This window comes from Bemisia tabaci, chromosome 4, assembly GCF_918797505.1.
Source record: "Bemisia tabaci chromosome 4, PGI_BMITA_v3".
Lineage (NCBI taxonomy): Eukaryota > Metazoa > Arthropoda > Insecta > Hemiptera > Aleyrodidae > Bemisia > Bemisia tabaci.
In genome coordinates, this window is record NC_092796.1 from 11,342,364 (window position 1) to 11,363,925 (window position 21,562).

A 21,562-nucleotide genomic window follows, 5' to 3' on the forward strand; every position below is an offset into this window, starting at 1 on the left:
ACCACACGATTTGCGAAACGGAAATTCTTGAAAATCACTTCCAACCAAGATGTTTCGTCGCCTACCTAACATAAGGGCGTAACTACACTCGGCAATGAACCCTGTCTTCCACACATTTCAATGCTTTTCCGGGCTCATCTCAATGTGTAATTACGCCCATGTGTTAACCAAGCGACGATTTACGTTTTTATTTAGCATTGGTTACGAAAAATTCGCGTTGCAGACTTCCTGTCTTACTTTATCTTTTAAATGGAAATCTACTTTCTACTCAACGTCAAGTCTTTGAAACTTCTGCGTAAAAACTTCAAGGAACGGTGGTACTTTTTTCTCCTTCAATGAAATAAAATAGGAATGGGGATTTTAACACACCGCTGACGAGATACGTGGTTTGAGAGTTTCACCAGCAGGAAAGAAAGGCACTTCGTTATTTTGGATCCTCGTAGTGCAGCCCATCGTTGCGCCGCGGGTGATGCGGTGAGTGCTCGGAGATTCAAAACGCCTTCAATTGCGAGCGTATGCAACACGGCCATCCGTAGAGCTCGAATAGTTGCATCCAGGAGTTAGAATGAAATTAGCTTCCTGTTTTTCTTATGCGATACTAACTGAGGGTAATTCGCACATCTCCTGTGTTGACCTCTTTGCCGATGAAGCAAACTATTTTACTGATTCTCATTGCAACATTGTCAATTTTCCGAAAAATACTGTAACTATCAACTAAATGTATTAGAACGTTACCCTCCTGAAATTGAGGCTGCGGCCCCTCACTGACATATAAGAACAAAGAATATGGTAACATAATTTCATGGACACTTCAGGAAAACATTTCCGAGCGCGCATTTCAACACACTCGTTAACATGGGAGAGTTGGAAAAAAGTCCAATCAGAAATGTACATCAACTTACGATCAGCTAAGAGCTCGGTGAGGCAGGACCGATAGTTTGTAAAAAAAAAAAAAAAAAAAAAAAAAAAAAAAAAAAAAAAAACAAAAAAAAAAAAAAAAAAAAAAAAACACCTACCACGTCACCAGGATGTCTACACGTCCGGAAAGTAGTACTGAAATAGTACTGATTTTTCTACTTCGGTCCGGAAGTACTGAAAAAGTATGAAAATTCCGCAAGAAAGTCAGGAATTTTTTTTATTTTTTATCATTCTGTCGCAATTCGAGCGATGTATTCAAATTTTTGAAATTTTTCGAATTTCGTCAATCGGCGGCAATGAAAAAGTACTGAATTTTTCTGTTGAGGAGGCGCTGAATTTTTTGGGGTTGCACTGAAAAATTTCTGTAAAAGTACTGATTTTTGGCCAGCCTGTTTTAGTAGACACACTGGTGACCGATTGTTTCGCAAAATACGAATCAATGACGAAATATTCAAAAGAAGCTTGCCTAGAGTCCCTTGCATAAAATTCTAGGTAAGGCTTATTGTTAGACATAAATAATGCAATTGTTTCTTCTTAAGTTTTCCCTTATTTCGGTATTATCGCGTTTGGGGTAAATCTCGACACGCTCCCTTTGCGATTTTGAGCTGTATATTTCCTTCTTTTTGGATTTGCGCCTTTGGACTTAAGCGCTTTTAGATATCGTCCAAAATGTGCTTAGTTGTGGATAATGTAGATCTTTGATCAAGATATAGTCAGGGGATTTTTTTGAAATTTGAATCTGGAAAAAGTGCAGCCAATTTGTTTCCCTCCCGAAGTTTGTAGACACCGTGTTAAGCATCTATAAATTTGCTTCATTGATAGGACCTCTGATGTGGTAGACAGGTCGAGCCACTCTCTCTTAAACAATGAATTTCGTCTCGTGGATTACCGTTATTTATTTTTTACGCGTAAGTTTACATTTTAACTTTTTTAGTAATGTGAGAAATGAGCAGAATGAGCAATCTCCCTCGTAAACCGACGTATACAGGAACACCGCTGGATTTTAAAGCAAATTGTAATAGCGGGGAGCTCTTTTGGAATCTACTGCTACCCCTTAACGTTGAGCCTCCAGCTATTGACTGGAATTATTTTATCGGTCGGTTTGTTGCGTTTTATTTACTCATTCATTCCAATTTTGAACTTTTGACATTGTATTAATTTGTTGAATTAGTGGTTCTCCTGCTTTAGCTTACAATATGACAACCATTGTTAGTCATCATGTCTGACACGGCATAGGGAGTAAGTTTTTTTCTTTACCATAAAGAAGACTTTTTCATCATATTTTTTCCTAAATTCTGCATCGAGAATCGAAATTTGATAATCATAATGGTAGAAAGAAACAGTTGTTGACATAGCAGCTGTAGCGAAGTATCGTGAGGAAGAGTATTCTTCGAGTTTTGACGAAGCAGTCAATCTGTCTCTTCAACACATTGACAGAGCTTATGTACACAAATTATGAGTCGGGCTGTTTTGTGCCAGAGCTCAAGTTACACAAACTCTATAGAAAAACCCATGATCTACGGGTCAGAAAAGCCGATCAGAGGCGAGCCGGTTGTGCAGGTAGGTATGCATAATGAACCTGTCTCTCTTCTACCATGGATTATATCGTTGCGTAAAGAAAAAAAAAATTATGAATAATCGAAATAACCAGTGTACCAGTAAACTAAATAAATTGATGCACCAATCTAACACTATGGAAAAATACGAATTGTTGTCTCTGCATTAGTTTGGCATATTTTCATCTCAACTGTGGAACTAATTTGTCATTGTAAATGTTTTTAATTTAACCCCGAACTTTGCGATTTTCTAACGGCCCTTCTCTTATGCTGTGTCATACATGTGCCTTCAAAAGTAGAAGTCGAGTATAAGCCTACTTCAAATGGATTTAACATTTCCGATAACTTTTTCCACCGAAGAACCATTGCTCGATAGTTGATGAAAATTCCGGTATTGTTGATAAGTTTTGAGAGTCTGCAGAAACTTTCTAACGAAATCGAGCAGTTGTTCTTTTCCCCCAAAGCCTTGTATCATATTTAGGCTTATTTGATTGGCGGCGTAATTTTGGTCATCAGTGGCTTTGCTTATAACCGCATCTAAGCTTCAGTAAATCTTATCAAGATATCTTGTCGCAAACAAAATTAGGGCAACCTCTCTTATTCGGATCGGTTCATTCGTAGTGAGCTTTTTAGGAGTAGAAAAAGATGGTGTCACTAAATGAAAGACATTTCATTTTCAACTTCTCAATTTGTAATTTACAAAATGTTCGTCGCCAAATATTGTCCTCGAAAATTAGTATTTGTGCGATTGCACAGGATATTCCACGCTCACCCATTTTTAAAAAGTGACGGGAAATCTACCATCTTCATTTTCGTACTGAAATTAAATGTAAAGATCAATATGGCGAATTTTCTATCTCATCGCTCCAAAAGTCAGTCAATGACTGGTGCGAACGCCAAGGGGAGGGTAAAAAATGGACTGCGTTTAGCAAAAAGGAAACAAGCCACATCAGCTATTGCCAAATTTAACCGGGTAATTTCATTTTTTACGAGAGAACAATTGTGCAGATTCCTTTGAAATTTTTAAGAAAATTGCTTCGCACTATGCAGAAAATTCACTGAAATTTTCACAAAAATCCGCACAACCGCTTTAATGTAAAAAATTAAATTTCCCAATTAAATTTGGCAATAGTTGATGTGGCTTGGTTCCTTTCTGCTTAAAGCAGTCCAAATCATCCTGCGTTCAAATCAGCATTACCTACCTTCAAAATTCCCGTGAAAAGATTGTGCAAATTTTTCATTGAGATATCTCGTTTATGTCGGGCTTTTCTTTACTTTTGTCACCAAATTTCCTATGCCGATTAGTTGATTCGAAAAAATTAGAAAATCTTTTACAGACCCGTATGCAAACAGCCAATCGTCGTCATCTTTATCTTTGTACCAGAAGTGTCGTAACAGTGTTTTTCGAGCACTGCGCCTCAGATGTGTGCATTTGTGACCAGATATGTGATCAGGTAACCTTTCTCTCGAACGGAAAAATTTTAAGATTCGAAATACTGAGAGGAAGAATCGGAATTTACACAATTAAGTCTTTGCGAGCCTTTTTTATAAAAAAATTAGCTTCGCGTCTTTCCTCGTCTTCCCCCCCCCCCTCTTGTTTTTACAAATAATTGGATCGTATACCTGGATATACCATGTAGGATATATCTGGATGTACAATCCTTTTGCAGCATCTGAAGAAAAGATTTCGGCCTCTTAATTTTGACTGCGTCTTTCCCAGAACTGTTTGAGTTTTAAGCTTTCTGAATACGGTACTGGAAAGCTTCATTAATCCTTGAGTTTTTGTGATCAAAATGGTCCTATAAGCAAATCAGCCTCATCTTAAATAAGGGTTCAGAGGGGGGGGGGGGGGGGGGTTACCCGCAGGAGGTTAAGTCTGTTGGCATTTTAAAAGCAATATTTGGTAAAAGGCTGCACAGCGGAAATTTTGTTGCGAGAAAAGTGTATATGAAAGTTCAAACCGCCGTGGTTTTCAAGCGTTTCAACCAGTTTTCCAAACTTTAAAATCCTGATTTCAGCCATTGCATTCGACCATCACTAGCCGAAATTCCAGGAATTTGGTCCGTAAATTTGAAAGCAGTGACGATTGTAAAATGAGGATCCCTTCACCTTCTCACCAGAAAACGTTCGATTTTTGTAGAGTGTTTGATGCTTGTCTTTTACCTGCTTTCATTCTATACCTTCAACCATATAAAAACTAGCTATCTTTGACTGGGCACATCGTTGGGACTCAGAATACGCGTTATTCGCTAAAAGGGCGGCAGCCGTTGCCTAACGCTTCCATCGACAAACTATTCTTTGTTTCAATAGGCAACATCACAAGGATTCTAAGTACGAATTCTTCGCTTAAAGAGTCTGTTTGACCTTTTGCCTTTAAATGCCTCGTATATTCTCTGATGGCAATAATAATTAACGATAGAATCGTTCGGACCTATTCGAAAACTCCAATTCTGAAATTAAATTCATTATAGTACCGTGTTCTTTCGTCATTAATTTTATTGCAGACATGTCTTTCGCGCCCAAATCGTCCAACTTATACCGTAATGTCCTTATTTTAACCATCCATGATCTGTGATGTAATACCAAAATTCTAATTCGTAAGTTTCGGAATGATAGCTTCTTTTCCACAGATTTGGTCACAAAGTACACCCGGTATGGAACCATCCAAATAAGAGAGTGAGCAGTCGATCTCGAGGCAGGGTGTCTAGCGACCCGGGAAACCAGGAAATGTCAGGGAAATCCGGGCAAACGTCACGGAATCTGCAAAAATTCGGCATGTCAGGGAATTTTATTTTGCAAGCGATTTTCGGGTTAGGGAAATCGAAAAACACGGATCCTCCGGAAAATGTTTCGCGAATTTTACTCTTGCGGAAATTTCTACCAAAATTTTGACCAAAATTTCTGCTGATGTCTTTTGAATTTTAAAAATGAGGCAAAAGTATCTCGCATAAGTTTAGCCGTCATACATTTTGCTCTATTTATTAATATTCCTAAAACATGAAAAAAATTCTTACTCACATCTAATCACTTCAAACCGAATTTCAGGAATTTTTCCCTTTTTGTTAGAGAAATATCAGAGAAATTTTGACTTTTCCCCCGGTTTACGGCCGCTTTTGTTAAGGAAATCAAGGAAATGTCAGGGATTTTTTCTTTTATTTTTTCTTTCTTTAAAGCACCGCTTTAAAATAAAATTATTTCACTACTACTACTACTACTACTTTCTTTCTTTCTTTCTTTCTTTCTTTCTTTGAAAACTGCTAGACACCCTGAGTCGATCTCGAGGGGAAAATAGACCACTTTGCCTTCTTTAATAAATTAATAATTATTGTACAGACTATGTGAAATAGACTAGTTTTATGGCTTTCTTCAAGATCATGGGCCGGAAAACCGATACTAGCTTCAGCCGCCACCGCGGATTTGATTCCTCCGGCCTAAAGGCCTCCCTGAGTGTTCCGCTTAAGTTGAAAAGCTAATGACGCTTAACGTATGTTCTAGAGTCACGAGGTTGGAATGAAAACGCTTGTCATGTTGGACGAGCAAGGTGGTAAGATAATCGTTCCTTTTATACCGCGGCTCCAAAGCCCATGTCTGGATGTTAGACGTTAGTCACGTAGGTTTTCGCCCGGGCTGCTGCTCCACGAGTTCTTGAAAAGTCTCGGAAAACCCGGAAAATTCAGGGAATTCAGCTGCTGAACTCAGGGTGTCTACAAGTCTTGAATTTCCGGAAAGTCCGAAAATAATACTGATTTTTCAAGGGTGGTCCAGGAGTACTGAAAAAGTGCGGAAATTTTGCAAGAGTGTCCGGAATTTTTTTCATTTTTGTCGCAATTTGAGCGGGAAATTCAAATTTTTCGAATTTCGTCAGCTGAAGGTATTGAAAAAGTACGAATTTTTCTGTTGAGGAGGTACTGAATTTCTTGGGAATGCACGAAAAAGTACTGTAAAAGTACTGATTTTTGGCCAGCCTGTTTTCGTAGACACCCTGAGAACTCTGAAATTCTTTCTTTCGACCGAAAAATGTCCTGTATTTTCCTACCGCACTCACACTCTCCATACCGAAAAAAATCAAAACAATCTTCAAGTTCACGAAGCTTAGATTTTTTCGATTTCGAGAGACCTCGCGCCAAAATTTGTTTGTGAAAAGCATTTTCATGAAAAATTAGCCCCCCCCTCCCCCCAATAAAACCTTCGAAATCAAGGAAAAGTTAGGCTTCGGAAACCAACATTTCCGCCCTGTCTCCAATTTTTAACATCCATTGAGCTTTAAAAGTGAGAAAAAGACTGACTCGCGTTCCTTTTACAAAACGCGTGTCACATATGCTGTTTCCTACGGTAAAATGAGTTTTTAGGCTTTTTTAAGTATAATTTCCAGTTACGCTCATATTGCAACCGGAGCTACACTACACTCGTGTCCATTTTGCAGTAAAAATGTATGCTTAACGTGCTTGAAAAGGTCACTTACGTCTTTATCGACAGAAACGAACCCGTGACCCTTTCTTACCGCTTGCGCACCACTTTCATGCTTTTTGCAGAAAAAGGCAATATTCTCCGTCCTTAGTGTACATTCGTATGCAAAGGATGTCGTTTGCACAAAACGTAAGTCACGTATGCCATTTCTAAATGAATAATCAACAAGGACATCACTTTAGTCTAATTTTAAAGGGCGAGGGAGCGCAGTGTTCAGAAGAGGCACATTTTTTCGGGGGAAGAAAAACGTTTGACTTGTTTCTATAAATGTCCATTTCATCAAAATGTATCAACAATCGACCCAAAGAAACGCATCTCTGAAGGGGGAGGGGGGGAGTTTGGGGTCTGTCACCATACGACACCCTTAAAATCTAAATTTGAAACACTTTCGAAAAAAACTGTAAGTTATCGACTTGTGGAACGCTTTAATTTGTAAAGTAATCTTCAGTGAGTTGCGAGAGGCACACGTGTCGACGCGGCGCCCAAGTTCGAGCGCCTTCATTTTTAAGAGATGCAACACCGACATCCATCGAGCAGGAATAGTTGCATCTAGGAGTTTTATCCTCAACGTTGCGCCTCGTCCGGTCGCTTATTACCCCTTACCAACCAGTGGCGTAGCGTGCTTTACGATATATCGATTGATCTGCCATTTAAACCTATGGGAAAGGATCGGTAAACAGGGTGTTCGCATCGAACACCTTAATGTTCGATTCTGTACCGTAGCTTCAATAGGGGCATATCGATAATCGATCATTCACGCCTCGCCACTGTTACTTACATGGGCAACGGTCAAGTTTTTTTTTTTTTTTTTTTTTGTATTTTCCGGAGGCAAATTCACTATTTTCATCATTCTGTCTTTACTGCCGAAAAGATTTTCGTCGACGTCAATCCGTTTGGATTTCGGAAAGTAAATTATACCTGAGCGGGGACAGCAGCAGCCCTGGCCAGAAAACCACGATCGACCAGGATGTTTTCGTCTTTCGATGTGTGTACACTTCGTCAGCGGGCTGATTATTGACATCGATAGACAAAGCGATCGACAAAGAAGACGTAGGGCGTTTGGAGCGAGCCTATCGGTTGAAACTGGTGGTTCTCGCAGGTTAAGAGGGAAGATGATGGACTAACTGGACTGCATTTTGCAATTTGGAACTATTAATTCTGGCTCTTCTGGAAAAACACTTATGTGCATAGGGAAACTAATGGCACGTACGTTGTTTTTAAACCGGGCTAGAATCTAAAGGTCCAAATCGCAAAATGTAGTCCAACTGTAGGGTCTCTAATCGGTTGCCGTCAGTTAGTCTATTATCTATCTCCTTTGTCCATTGCAACCACCCGCTTCCACCAGTAGGATCTCTCTAATTCCCTTTTGTCTTCTTTGTCTACAGCTTTGTCTATCAATTTCAATAATCGGCCCGCAATTATCGCTGCACAGGCTGCACAGGGCACACGCGCGACTTACAAATTATCAAGTACACTCGTTCAACCACGAAGACGCTCTCACACTTTTCGGACGCGGAAAACATTACCCTACGGTGGGGAAAAGTTCAATAAGGGTCCATTCTGTCAGCTAGTCTAGAAATCCTCTGTAGTCGACCGTTCTTGATTTTTTTTGTCTGGTGAACTTGTCTCTCACATTCCGCTTGCGTTCTAAACAGAACACATCTTTACCCACGGATAACCGTTTACTTTAGTCCCTTATTGACTGTCGTGGTCGCGTAGCTTGGAAAAAAGGGGAGGAAAGACAGAGAGAAAATGTTCTTCCACCATACACAGTTGTAAGCACTTGAGAACGGAATCTACCAGCGAGTGAAAGGCGTACACCCTAGCAAAAGCTGCCATTTTTTATTACTTTTTACAATACTTTGTGGTCTTACAGAGGTTATTGAAAAAAGGAACAGCCAAGACGGCTGTTTCGTGGCCCTTCAAGTGGTTTAGAGCAAAGACGATTTGATTCCCTAGTTTCGAAGTTTCAATAGAATTTTATCTATTTGTACGAAAATCTCAGTAAGCTCTCTTTTAAATGGTGATTCTTTTATCAAGAAGGTAAAAATAAAGCAGATTTCTCTTGTCACAAACAAAATTATTAGAGACTGCAGACACCTTGAGCAGGTGTTGCGTGAAGTTACACTTGACAGTTAGTATGATTACACTAGAGTGTAATAGTGTTGCGGTTTTTGCAGTGGTTCTCACCGGTTGACGCGGTACACATTATGATATCCGTGCACTAGCTTTGCGTCATGAAAAACGTTTAATGTAGTATTTGAACAGAATGTAATGTACAAAAAATTGAAGAAGACATTAGAAAAACCTCAAATGGTTTCAGCCGGCTGAAATTCAATGAAGTATCGGTTAAAATTTGTTGGTAAATCAAAGCAAGTATACATTTTTATGCTCATTTGAAGGGCTTGGAGGACTAGGGGCTGAAGGTAGTTTTTGAACAAATTGAGGTATTCGTGAACTCCACTGAAATTAGTTTGAAAGTATATTCTGTGAAAAAGTCGCAACTAAAATCCAACTTTAAAGCACCAAAAAGTGAGTTTAAACTTCCTTTCTGCCATGAGGCGCCGGTAATTTTGAAACTTTAAATACGTATTTCTTGAAATAGCAGAAACCACTAAGCACCTTGAATAGCACTTATGCGCCTTATCCTCCGAACCCCTCATTTCAGCTTTTCATCATTTATCTTGATTTTTTGCATCAAGTTTACTAGATAGCTTCCTTTTTTCAAGCGAAAACGCAGGTTGTCTGCCTTTTTTTAAGTCCACCACAACGCATGTCAATCACTGAAATCTCACACAAAAATCAATGACATGAATAAAATCCAAAATCTCTCAAATGCCCTTGCCCTCGCCTGTTTTAGAAAATGCGAATCGCAATGACTTTATTAATCAACGACTCATGCATTGTAAGTAATATTGTATTTTCAAGTAGGTAAACGTAACTTTTTTCAATTAAAGGTGTTGTATCTAACGTTGTTCCTTGTCCTCCTCTCCCATAATTTTTAAACCACAAATTTAAATAATAACAAAATAATTAGGTTCAAAGTTAAATTTACAAAAAATAAAAAAAAGCATCGGTGTTAATGATTCGTTCACATAATAATTACTCTTGAAGTATTTAGTGTTGTTCAAATGATTAATTTATTAATAGTCAGGTAGGAATTTTCTTTCTTATTGAAAAAATCAACCACTTTTATTTTTATTTTTTTCATTTTTTTCCATGCCATTCGTCAGGAACATTTGCTACAATTTTGCCATCAATTTTTTTGTCTTGAGCTGTTGTTTGCAATTTCTTAGAGGAAAAAAGAGCCAGTATAATGCATTGCTAATTGTACACAAGCCAAATTTTTCTTTTATGCTAGCTCTGACGTTCCATTTTTAGAAAGTTTAGAAAAAAAATTGTCGGTTTTTTGGGGATAAATTTATTTTAGATGTGCTGAAAAGAGATACTTTGATTTCTTGCAACTAAGCAATTTCATTTTTGGTGCGCTAATATCAGCTTCCTTTTTTTTCCGTCTATTATTTGATATCTTCAAACCATTTAACATCTAACTAACATCCATTAGATCATAGTATCACGGAGTCAAGCAAGTTAAATGTGAAACTCCAAGCCAGTATGAAATTAAAGAGTTTACAAGAGTTAAAACAAAGGGTTTACCCTCGATTATTGCAAAGTCACTCTTTTTTTGTAGGTAGGCATTTCTAATGTTATTGAAAAAAATTAACTTTTATGTAACCCCCTATTTCAGAGCAACTGGATCGAATTGAGGAAGGAATGGACCAGATCAACGCAGACATGCGGGAGGCTGAAAAAAATCTCACAGGCATGGAAAAATGTTGTGGGCTTTGTGTTCTGCCATGTAACAAGTAAGTCTTTTTTCTTTTTCAGCTTCACAGTTCTTTATTCTTAATTTGCCTAATACAATTGTATGATTTTAGAAAAAATGTTCTCTTTGTGATGAAATGTTTGTCCAGTCAAAATTAGAAAACTGAGGTTTCGTTAATCATGTCTTTACATTTTAATTCTCCTTTCACTTGGTTTTCTACCTGTTAGAACCTATGTTCTACTCCTGGAGTAAAGTAGCAACAATATCGCCTGCAACACCGTTATGGAAGTCCTGCGTAGTATAGCTACAATTAAATTATAGCAATGTTGCCTCTACATTCCGCGAAACTTTCTTGTGTACTTACCTAATATAATGGAAATTCTGTTCACTATACCACCTCTAAAGGGTGATTTGTGAATAGAATAGCTAAAATTCCTGTCCAAACGAAGAAACATAGGATAAAGCAGGGAATGAGTGGCTGTAGAGTAGACTTTTCTGCCTTCGCTCCGTGGTTTGCCAATATATTATGTTTTCAGGGCTGTATTTCAAGAAAATACTGGTTTTACAATGTAAAAAAAGGTAACAATTTTTATATAATACTAGTTTTTATATGATACTAGACCTATTGAATCCTATTTGGATTGAGGGCAGGTAATCAATTGAAGAGGTATTCGATCCGTCAATGAAATGACTCTTAGGTCCACTTGTATGATTCACATGGAGTGGCTTTTGGTGTTTTTCGTGTAGAGTAATTTATATGATGAAGAACATGAAAAGCTAATTCTTCACTTATGAATTGAATTCAGAAATTTTCAATGCATCAATGGTGTTCTATGTGAAATCTGGTTAGAAAATGTGTATTATTGTGGTGCTGAATTTCCCATCATGGCTAAACCTCTCCTGAACGAAATCCTGGGAAATCTCCTTTCACCAGTTTCAAATTTACCTCTTTCTTTTTCCAGGTCAGCATCTTTCAAAGAAGACGAAGGAACCTGGAAAGGAAACGATGATGGCAAAGTTGTTAATAATCAGCCACAAAGGGTAATGGATGAGAGAAATGGCCTTGGACCTCAAGGTGGTTATATTGCAAAGTAAGTACTTCAGTATGTTTTGTTCACAAGGAAAAATTATGCTAAAAAGTACTGCATTAAGTATCAATTTGAACTGGAGAGTACATTCTTTCAGGTCTTATAAGCCATCAAGCCTTCATGCAAGCACACTCTTTGTAAAATTTGATCGAGTGAAAGCTCTTGCAAAAAACTTATGTTTTATGAAATCCTAGGAAAATTTGTACTTAATTTGAGAATGAGAAGCACATTCGGTTAATGAATAACCTGGTCATTTTGTAAAAGAAGTGTCTTGCGTTTAATTTTCTTAGTAAAGTTTGAGGAGAGTTCTTAGGTCATAGGATTTTTGACATCCAGATCAAATTTCTTGGGGCTTTGCAAGACATTTTTTTGAAAAGCCAAAAGTCAGTCATTGTAGTTAAGAAGAAAAAAGGTGCTGAACATCATGTGGATTATTGTGTCTTTTCCAGGATTACTAATGATGACAGGGAGAATGAAATGGAAGAAAATATGGGTCAAGTGAACACAATGATTGGAAATCTTCGAAACATGGCAATTGATATGGGATCTGAACTTGAAAACCAGAATAGGCAAATTGATCGTATTAACCGCAAGGTAATGTCTCTTTCTCTCATTTTAATTTCCTCACTGTGCCAGACAAGAACATCAGCGAATTCCGCCGAGAAGTTACGATTATTTCATCCAGAGCACCTAAAATGTATGCTTTAAGCATTAATTGGAGTGTTAAAAGTGACCTTTTTTTCATTGATTCTAGCTCAATGAGCTAAGCCCAATAAACTTCCAACGCCTAAAAGAAATCCTTATATGGCCTACAAGATCATAAAAGTGATCAATTCTCGCATTTCACAATATACATACTACCCAAAGGATGAAATATAATAGAGGCTGAAAAAACATTTAAATGAAGCATATCACAAAACAACCATCAGCTTAAAATTTTTGGACCAACAAAACCAAACAAGACATATACAAAGGTGTAAAAATTGCATTCCACAACATTTGACCGCTACATATGCTGCAATATACAGGGTGTTTCAGACCACCCGTACCAGGCCTTTTTCTCGGTTGGTATAGATCGTACGAAGTCGGAGACCGCGGGGTTGAATAGGGAATTGACCCCAAGGAATCCGAATGTCGTGGTCCCGAAACCCCCCCACTCCCCCTTGGGGGGTAAAGGGGGGGTCACGATGCTAAAAGTCACGGTTCCCGACCGAATTGCGGATAGATCGCATCAGAATTGAAAAGCACGGAAAATTTCACGCGGAACTGACCCCTAAAAATCCAAAATCGGACCATCCAAAGCCCAAAAGTGGCCCCCTAAGGAGGGGACGGTACCCCCCTCCATAATTTCTCTTTGGTCTCAAAATTGACGTAAACTCTCCAGAAAAAGACGGTTTCCCAGGTAATCGACCTCGAGATATCCAAATAAATGGTCCCGAAGCTCCTCTAGCCCCCCTTGAGGGGTAAACGGGGGACCCAATTTTAAAAATCGGGGCTCCTTTCCGAATCGCAAATTGATTGCATCCAAATTGAGGAGCAGAACACTTTTACATCTTAAGTGACCCCCAAGAGTTTTAATTGACTCCCCTGAACGGCAGAAAGTAACCCATGAGGAGGGGGCTCCGCCCCTGCCAAAAATTTCTCAGGATTCCTCTTTGGTCGCAAAATTGACGTCGATTCTCCAGAAAAAGACGGTTTCCCATTTAATCGACCCCAAGGAGCTCAGGGAACATGAAATTTTGAGTCCCCGGGGTCTATTACATGGGAAACTGTCTTTTTCTGGGGAATCGACGTCAATTTTGCGACCAAAGAGGAATCCTGAGAAATTCTTGGCGGGGGCGAGGCCCCCTTCCTCAGGGGGTTACTTTCTGCCGTTCAGGGGGTCTATTAGAACTCTTAGGAGTCACTTAAGATGTAAATGTGTTCTGCTCCTCAATTTGGATGCAATCAATTTGCGATTCGGAAAGGAGCCCCGATTTCTAAAATTGGGCCCCCCCCGTTTACCCCCCAAGGGGGGCTAGAGGAGCTTCGGGACCATGAAATTTGGATTTCTCGAGGTCGATTACCTGGGAAACCGTCTTTTTCTGGAGAGTTTACGTCAATTTTGAGACCAAAGAGAAATTATGGAGGGGGGTACCGGCCCCCCTCCTTAGGGGGTCACTTTTGGGCTTTGGATGGTCCGATTTGGATTTTTAGGGGTCAATTCCACGTGAAATTTTCCGTGCTTTTCAATTCTGATGCGATCTATCCGCAATTCGGTCGGGAACCGTGACTTTTAGCATCGCGACCCCCCCTTTACCTCTCAAGGGGGGGGTGGGGTGGGAGGGGGGGGGTTTCGGGACCACGACATTCGGATTCCTTGGGGTCAATTCCCTATTCAACCCCGCGGTCTCCGACTTCGTACGACCTATACCAACCGAGAAAAAGGCCTGGTACGGGTGGTCTGAAACACCCTGTATTGTAATTTTTATGCAAACTCATGCTCAATATTTTTTTTTTTTTACAGGGAGAATCCAATGAAACAAGGATATCGGTAGCAAATCAGAGAGCGCACGAGTTGTTGAAATGAATTGTCTTTATTTACATCTCAGGTAAATTCATCATCAATCTTCATCCTCTCTCGTTAGCTAACTTTTTGCACAAGAAAACAAAGTAAGTTGTATTCATTTAAAATGAACAAACAGAAAGAAAATAAGAAATGTAAATGAAAAAAAGTTACCTTCATGAATTGAAGTGTTATTTGATAACAGCAAAAATTTTCTGTTTTACATCTCCAAGTAAAACAAAAACCAAAAAAAAAAATAATTTTAAGTTATTGAAATTGCACGTTAAAGAGACTTTATAAACACATGAAATTTCTTAAAAGGCAAGGAAAGCTTGAGAGAAGTCTTCTCTCAACCCGCGAATTTCGATATGAGAGGCTTTTAATGATCTTTTTATGAGTGTTTCTAATAATGCCTGTTACTACAAGTTGAGGTTCAAGCAAATCCGACACAAAGCATTTCAATAATTAAAAAATTTCAGTCATCTTGTGAATTGACTATTAGACACAGTATGAAATTAAGAAGCCCTATACATATGACTATATATTTGTTTCCTTATCAAAATTTTTCGTTAAATACACTCGATGCATGAAAAATTTCTAAATTCAACCCATGAGTCAGATCATTAATTTTTTTTTAAAATTAATTCACAATTCCCGCTCACAGGAAAATCATGATCAAGTCTCAAGTCAAATGGAGCACTGAAACAATTCTGGTGTATTTTACGATGAAAGAACTTTCCTGTGTACTAACTTTATTTTTGAAAAAGTAAAAAATACCTTGTATCAGAAGAGGAAGGAAATGTGTGCGAAACCAAATTCTAGTTATTCACCTAATGCACTGGTTGATCTCAATTCCTGATTTGGCATACGTTTATTATGGTTTTTTTCGCGAGCTGAAAGTTTGAAATTACCGATTTTTTTTTACCACTTCAAATAGCCCACAAGGGCTAATCCCGCATTTTTTAATCCCAACCAACCTCCGTCCCTACTGAACAACCAGTCCCAGGCAACCATTGTTTGAGACCATCAAGGATCGCCTGGCCGAGAATCGAACCCGAGACCTCCCGATCATAGAGCTAGCGCTACAACCACTACACCACGGGAGGCTGGGGGGTTTTAATATAAACGACGAAAGTTCATTTCTTTCTCATGAGTTAATTTAAAAGTTTTTGAAGGTTAACAAGTTCTGCGTGAAATTTTGATGAGAAAATTTGTGCTGTAGTGCTTAATTTCTTACTTTGTGTAGTGGTCCATTGTTGACCTTCATTGCACACTGAGCCCCAAGCTAAATTGTCTTTCCTCTGTTCCTTTAGGTCGAGAAACTGGGTTCTGTTATGGTACGCTGTGGTTTGTATTCAGAATGGCTACTGACAGCTTCACAAAATCAATTATGATATTATTTCTAATGTAAAAAAAAAATAAAAAAATAAAAAATCAAACATTTAGAATATTTTATGTATCTGATTAAAGAAGTCATTTTTGCATGCACCATTTGTACACAATTATTTATCAGTAAAATGTAAGCTTCAATCTATCTTGGCTTGCTGTTTACACCTTCCTGGCTTTTGAGTTAACTTCCATGGCCACTCATATCCCAAATCAGTTTGCTTTAAACTCTAAATTGAGTGTCTCAATGGTTGAGTAGACTTTTTGCGGTTCATATAAAATGGTAGTTATCAGAAATAAATTGCAAGAATAAATCTGTAAAGTTTGTTGTATGCGATTTATATTCTTTTGTCAGTGAAACGTTAGCAGACCAAAAATGCGCAGCTGATTGCCAGTCCGTTGCTTTGTTTACTTTCATTGCTCTCTTAAACAATGTCCTTTTTATATGTATATTTTTTTCTTTTGCAACTAATGATCTGATTCGAATCTAATGCCTCAAGGTTGGCTGTCTAGATATAGCATCTCTAAAGAAAGAAAGAAGAATAAAAACAAAAAAACTTGATTAAATATTTCGATTCCTTCCAAAAAAACGGTTTTTTATTTTTCAGTTTTTTTATTGTCGTTCTTTCGAATCATACAAATCGTTTTTTCTTCCATTTATCGCGTTTCAGCTCTTTTACTTGACTTGATCTGTTTTTATCTTCTCACTTGGTGACCTGTTACTCAATTTTTAAAAGTAGTCAGCTGTAGATGATATTTCTAAAAATCTCTGTAAACCATCTTTGAATTCTGCTGTATTTCTTGATCGTTGTTGTAAAGGAAGCTCCAAAGCTCAGTTTACAAAATGGTGGCTTCAACACTAGAGACTCAATTAGAATTTTGGTCCAATCCAGGAGGCTAGTTTTTCAAAACAGAAGGATGGTTTTCTCTTTTTGGGAGAGCTTCAGCCTGAATGCAAAAGTTAGAATGATGTACTTTTTGTCGCAATCAAAGTGGATCATTTAATTTGAAACACTTAAGCGCAGAGGTATGAAAGAGACCACAATTTCTAAGTCATCTGAATCAGGAACTCATGGTGAACCTTAATAACTCAGAAAGTGTGCTTGGAAACCACAAGGATCATGAACTATCCAAGTGCTCCTGCAAGCTTTTTTACCCTCTGGAAAGATCTTTTTAAAAATCTGTACCTTGAAGTAAAATATTGTAGTAGCCAATCTCAAACATTTTCTGTTTATTATTTTTGAGTTCACCCAGTGGACGCAAGTTTTTGTAAATAAATGTATACAAAATAATTTAAAAGGATAAAAGGAAATAAAATAGGAAACTGAGTTGGAAACATTCTCCCTCTTGTGCTAATCATGTTACCATCATGTTTACTATCGTTAATATTACTTCAAATGTAATACATCCCTCTTTTTCTTGTTATTGTTGTTGTTATTACTATGTTAACTATTGCGAAGATCATTGCATTATATTAGTTTTTAGTCTCTACAGTAGAGGGCTAAAAATGCAGATTACCCACATTTCTTGCAAGATATTTGGGAGCAGTGCGCAAACAAATTTTCCTCAATTTTTCATGCAACTTATCTAGCTGAAAAAAGTACACAAATGATAAAGCACACTTTGAAATCGTCAGTAGCGTTGCCAAACTTTTTTTTGATCCAGTGCAAAAATTTCCCTTTCCATTCTAAGGAAAAAAAGCAGAAAAATTGTATGCATTACTGACAGTGCAATTGTTGATCTTCGTTAAGACTCTTAAACTTTCTGATTATTCTCACACTAAAGTTAGTTTCCTATCTGAATCTAAAATGAAAAGGTTTTTGTTTTACAATAAAAATAAAAAATCAATCAGATGGATTAGGTCTCTATTGCTCTCAAAAATCCTTTGGAAAACGTTCTCATTATCCATGAAATTTCTCTGGGAATAGATTGTGTTATGTATCTTGTAAGTTCCACTTTTCTTCAATAGACTGATTTAGTTGGTATGCCGCTCTTGCAATATGCAACTTATCGATTTGCTGCAATTATGATACATTGTATAATTGATTTGTTATGGTTCAAACCAAAACAGTAAGACATAATCTCATGTCTAACTTCTGTTTTAATTCACCATAATTCTGTTACTAATGAGTTATGAATCAATTTACGATCATTGAACTCAAAAAATTTTGATTGCAAGAAACACTCAGACGCATTTTATCACCATTGCACAAACATTAGGTGTCTTTTCACATTTGAACCATCACAACTGCGATATAAAGCTATGACATAGCCACTAAATCAGTGTATTAAGAAGTCCTCAACTGTGTCTCCTTTGTCAATTCACTGTTCAAGGTCTTGTCACAAACATAAACCTCAAATAAAGTGGGATCCTTGAGAACATTTTTAGAGCAAGAAAAACTTACATTAATTGAAAATTTTTAGCATTCTACTGTTGTATTAAGTTTATGAAAAAAAATAAGTTAAAAAAAAAAAAAACAAAAAAATGTAAAAGATTTGATAAGCTATGGATGAAGCTAATCATTGCAAGGAGAAGGGGTATCATTGTAAATAATTCTGTAACATTATCCTGATTTAAATATGTACTTTTATTATTATTATTAAGTTAATTATTACGCTTAAGTGCTAAAATTAATTGTATGTAAGATATAGAGAAAGATAAGTTTCCTGAGGCAGTTTTCTCATAGTATCTCCTCGTGCTCTTAGTAGTTTCATCGTAAAAAGCAAGGCAATGTTTGAATTTGAGATTCATCTTACAAGCCCCTTTTTTACTATAAAAATTCTTTCTTTCTTGTATGTATTTGAAGTGTATGAAAAAAAGAAAGTTAGTATCTCGCATCACAATATCTCCTAATTTTTTCTCCCCACACAGAAATAAATTGCAGATCTCTATCTTTCTCCTTCTATCGACTCTTCAATAAAAGAATTCTTAGAAAAAACGAAAGGCAAATGAAATGATTAGGCCGTAATCCACTGCTATATTAAGAGGTAGGCTGTTGCTTGGGTTCTTTCATGATATGTATATCAATGTTCGAACAATCTTAAAAATAATTTATATTTCTCCCGTTTTTCTCCTCACTCAGCAAATATCATATCACCCAATTTTCCTGAATTGAAGCAGTTCCGTATGCTTTTCCATCTTAACTATTCAGAATGTTTAAATTTAATTTAGTAAACTCCCAATCATTCTAACCAATTGGGGCTGGGCCACGCCGATTCGGATCATTGTAAAGATAAGATAAGGGATTGAACACCAATACCGATTTTTCGGCGCTTCTCCCTAAAATTCACCCCTCCCCCCCCTCTCTCCATAATTCTCACCCCTCAATGACCAAGATTTTTTTGAAACTTGGTTTCAATGAGTATCCTTTCCGTTGAACTTGATGAGGATCGTTCAGAAAGTAAGGTTCTATATTATTTTTTTCACGAAGTGGCCTAAAATATTTTTGTGAGACGAAATCGTTGAGGGAGAAACTGCACTCAGTAAATGAATCTTGTTGGCAAACTTGACTGCCTTACTGTATTTTGTAAAGTGATCAGAATTTTTTCTCTAGCTTCCTTTCTTTTGAGTTAAGTTTCTACCATCGAGAACGATTTTATTTTATTTTTCTTATCATCTCATTTATTGCTAATAATTTTCTTCATGTATTTATTTACCTATTTACTATGTGCAATTGGTATCAGTATTTGCATAGGAATTGAGAAACAGACGACCAGTTATCTGTCAATACTTCAATTATTTCGCTAACTTGTTTTACATTCGTAAGAAGAATATTAATTTTTTGACACAAACCTTTTCCTTTCTTCTTCTTCTTTTTCTTCTTTTTTTCAATTGTGAAGCTCTGAAACCTCTCAAATTGCGGGGTATATCATAAGCCTTAAGTCACCATCAGGAAGTGGTATTGAAAGTGGCAGAACAAGGAAATTTTTAAGGAAAAACAAATAGTAACCAAAATGATGAAGCTTCCAGCATTTTGTAAGATAAAAAAATGATTTGGTGTATCTCCCTGAGTAGTTGATGTTCGAACTATCCAAATTATCTAATATTTTCATATTGCCTGACTGTGACTTGTTCTCTACTTTATAGCCTTGTAACTCCGTCTTTGAGCGCAGAAATAGTGTGACCTCTATTTTGAGCAGTTATAGTACACATTCTGTAGTTAGAGATAAATCTGAGCAAAACTTTTAAAATTACATTTGGCAATTGAAATCATTCCAAATCTTTAAGCGTTCCAATGTTTAGCAAAGAAGTTTTTTCGCCTCAAATCAAAAAATCCTTTGAAATGTTTGTCACATTTTTATTTTGAGGAAAACACAAATTTTATGTACATCACTTTACGATGAAACATGTTGGCTTCTTAAAATCCATCTCACTTAAGCAGGTTTTTTTAGCAATTCATTTATTCAATATTTGTCATTTTCTGTTGTTGAAATGTTACACCTTTTCTATTATAAAAAGAACACCTAAAACCAATAATTTCTTTCAACTATTAGGTACTCATACTCTCCAAGCAATAGACGATAATACATATTCCATTGAGATGATAATTTTATTGAATTACTTACTGAATTGAAAAAAAAATATTATGAATTAAATCTGAACTTGGAGATTTTCATTTTTTTAAGACCGAACTGTTTAGAACATCTTTGAATCCTTGTTACTTTTCTGAGGAATTTTAAATGGTTGCTCAGAACCTATGAGAAGACTCAGTTTTCATTTGTATTTGTCCTTTACTGAATGTTGATGGTTTATAAGATTCAGTGTGAATCAACATCTTCAGAGCAGAAAAGCCTTTGAAATTTAACAAGATCCTTCGAAATAAGAGTGTTTATATTTAATCTACAACTGCAGGGTGATGGCCTTTAATGAGTGAGGAAGGATTATGCCTCTGAAGAAAGGGTTCTAAGTCCTAACTTTGAACACAATGACTCCTTTTTACCCCGGTATTTTATTTATGTCCTGTACCAAGAAGGTCTCATGCATAAGGTTTGTAAATGAATTAATTTGGTTCTTGGTGCAAATTTTCTTGTGTGGGGTATTATGAGAAAAAAGGAGAAATCAAGGAATTGCCAAAATCTGCTATTCATCAGTGATTTAAAACAGCATCTTAAAAATTTCAACAAGTTTTTATCCGGCTACTAACTCTGCAAAAGCCTGGAAAAAGTCTACTTAGAAGGGATAGTATTAAAAACAGATTATGTGCCTCCTTAAGTTCAGTGAGATTTTATGTCAGTGTTGTGATCCTACACTTGAGGGCAGAGTAAGATCATCTTTAAGCAATAAATACTTACATGATATTTAATTTTTTTGTGATACCGCAATTTTGAATTTGTTTGCGTAAGTAGTTGTTTTCTGCCCCTTGAGACTAGAATATTATTTAAGACATAGTTGTTGAAGATTTTGTTTAACCTAGCTTTTATAGCCCAAATTTACGAAAATTGCATTTTTGTCCTTGAATTAAGTATAGCGTGAATCGTCTTGTTTTCAGTCAAAGCTTTATTTTTTGTTCAGGTTACGACTCTATTTTGTTTCTTAGTAAAATTCTTTGAGTGAAATTTTATCATTGACAGTATTCCTGTCAAAAACTCTTCTACAATTAACTGTTCTATTTTAAGACGGTAGACATAGTTAATTTAGCGACAGGTATTTAGGAGTATTCCTAGTAATTAATTTGACTACCTATTGAAAAATGACTTTATTTATGTATTTTATTTTTTACAAATTGATTTATTTCCAATTGATTCCTTTGATTAAAGGTTCAGTTTATTCCAGTTA

The 21,562-nt window shown here is 36.8% G+C and overlaps 1 protein-coding gene across 5 annotated transcripts in view; it reads left to right on the forward strand.

Moving 5' to 3' along the window:
* Snap25 (Synaptosomal-associated protein 25kDa) overlaps positions 1-21,562 on the forward strand; it is a 139,501-nt gene extending 117,939 nt beyond the window's left edge. For 4 of the 5 annotated variants that reach the window (XM_072299324.1, XM_072299323.1, XM_072299322.1 and 1 more), the window contains exons 5-9: positions 10,690-10,807; positions 11,730-11,858; positions 12,305-12,449; positions 14,362-14,446; positions 15,714-21,562. In XM_072299324.1, the coding sequence (XP_072155425.1) occupies positions 10,690-10,807; positions 11,730-11,858; positions 12,305-12,449; positions 14,362-14,424 (455 nt within the window). In that variant the 3' untranslated portion in view covers positions 14,425-14,446; positions 15,714-21,562. Of the gene's footprint in view, positions 1-5,969; positions 6,019-10,689; positions 10,808-11,729; positions 11,859-12,304; positions 12,450-14,361; positions 14,447-15,713 lie in introns of all 5 variants that reach the window. The other variant, XM_019046121.2, reaches the window with a different exon arrangement.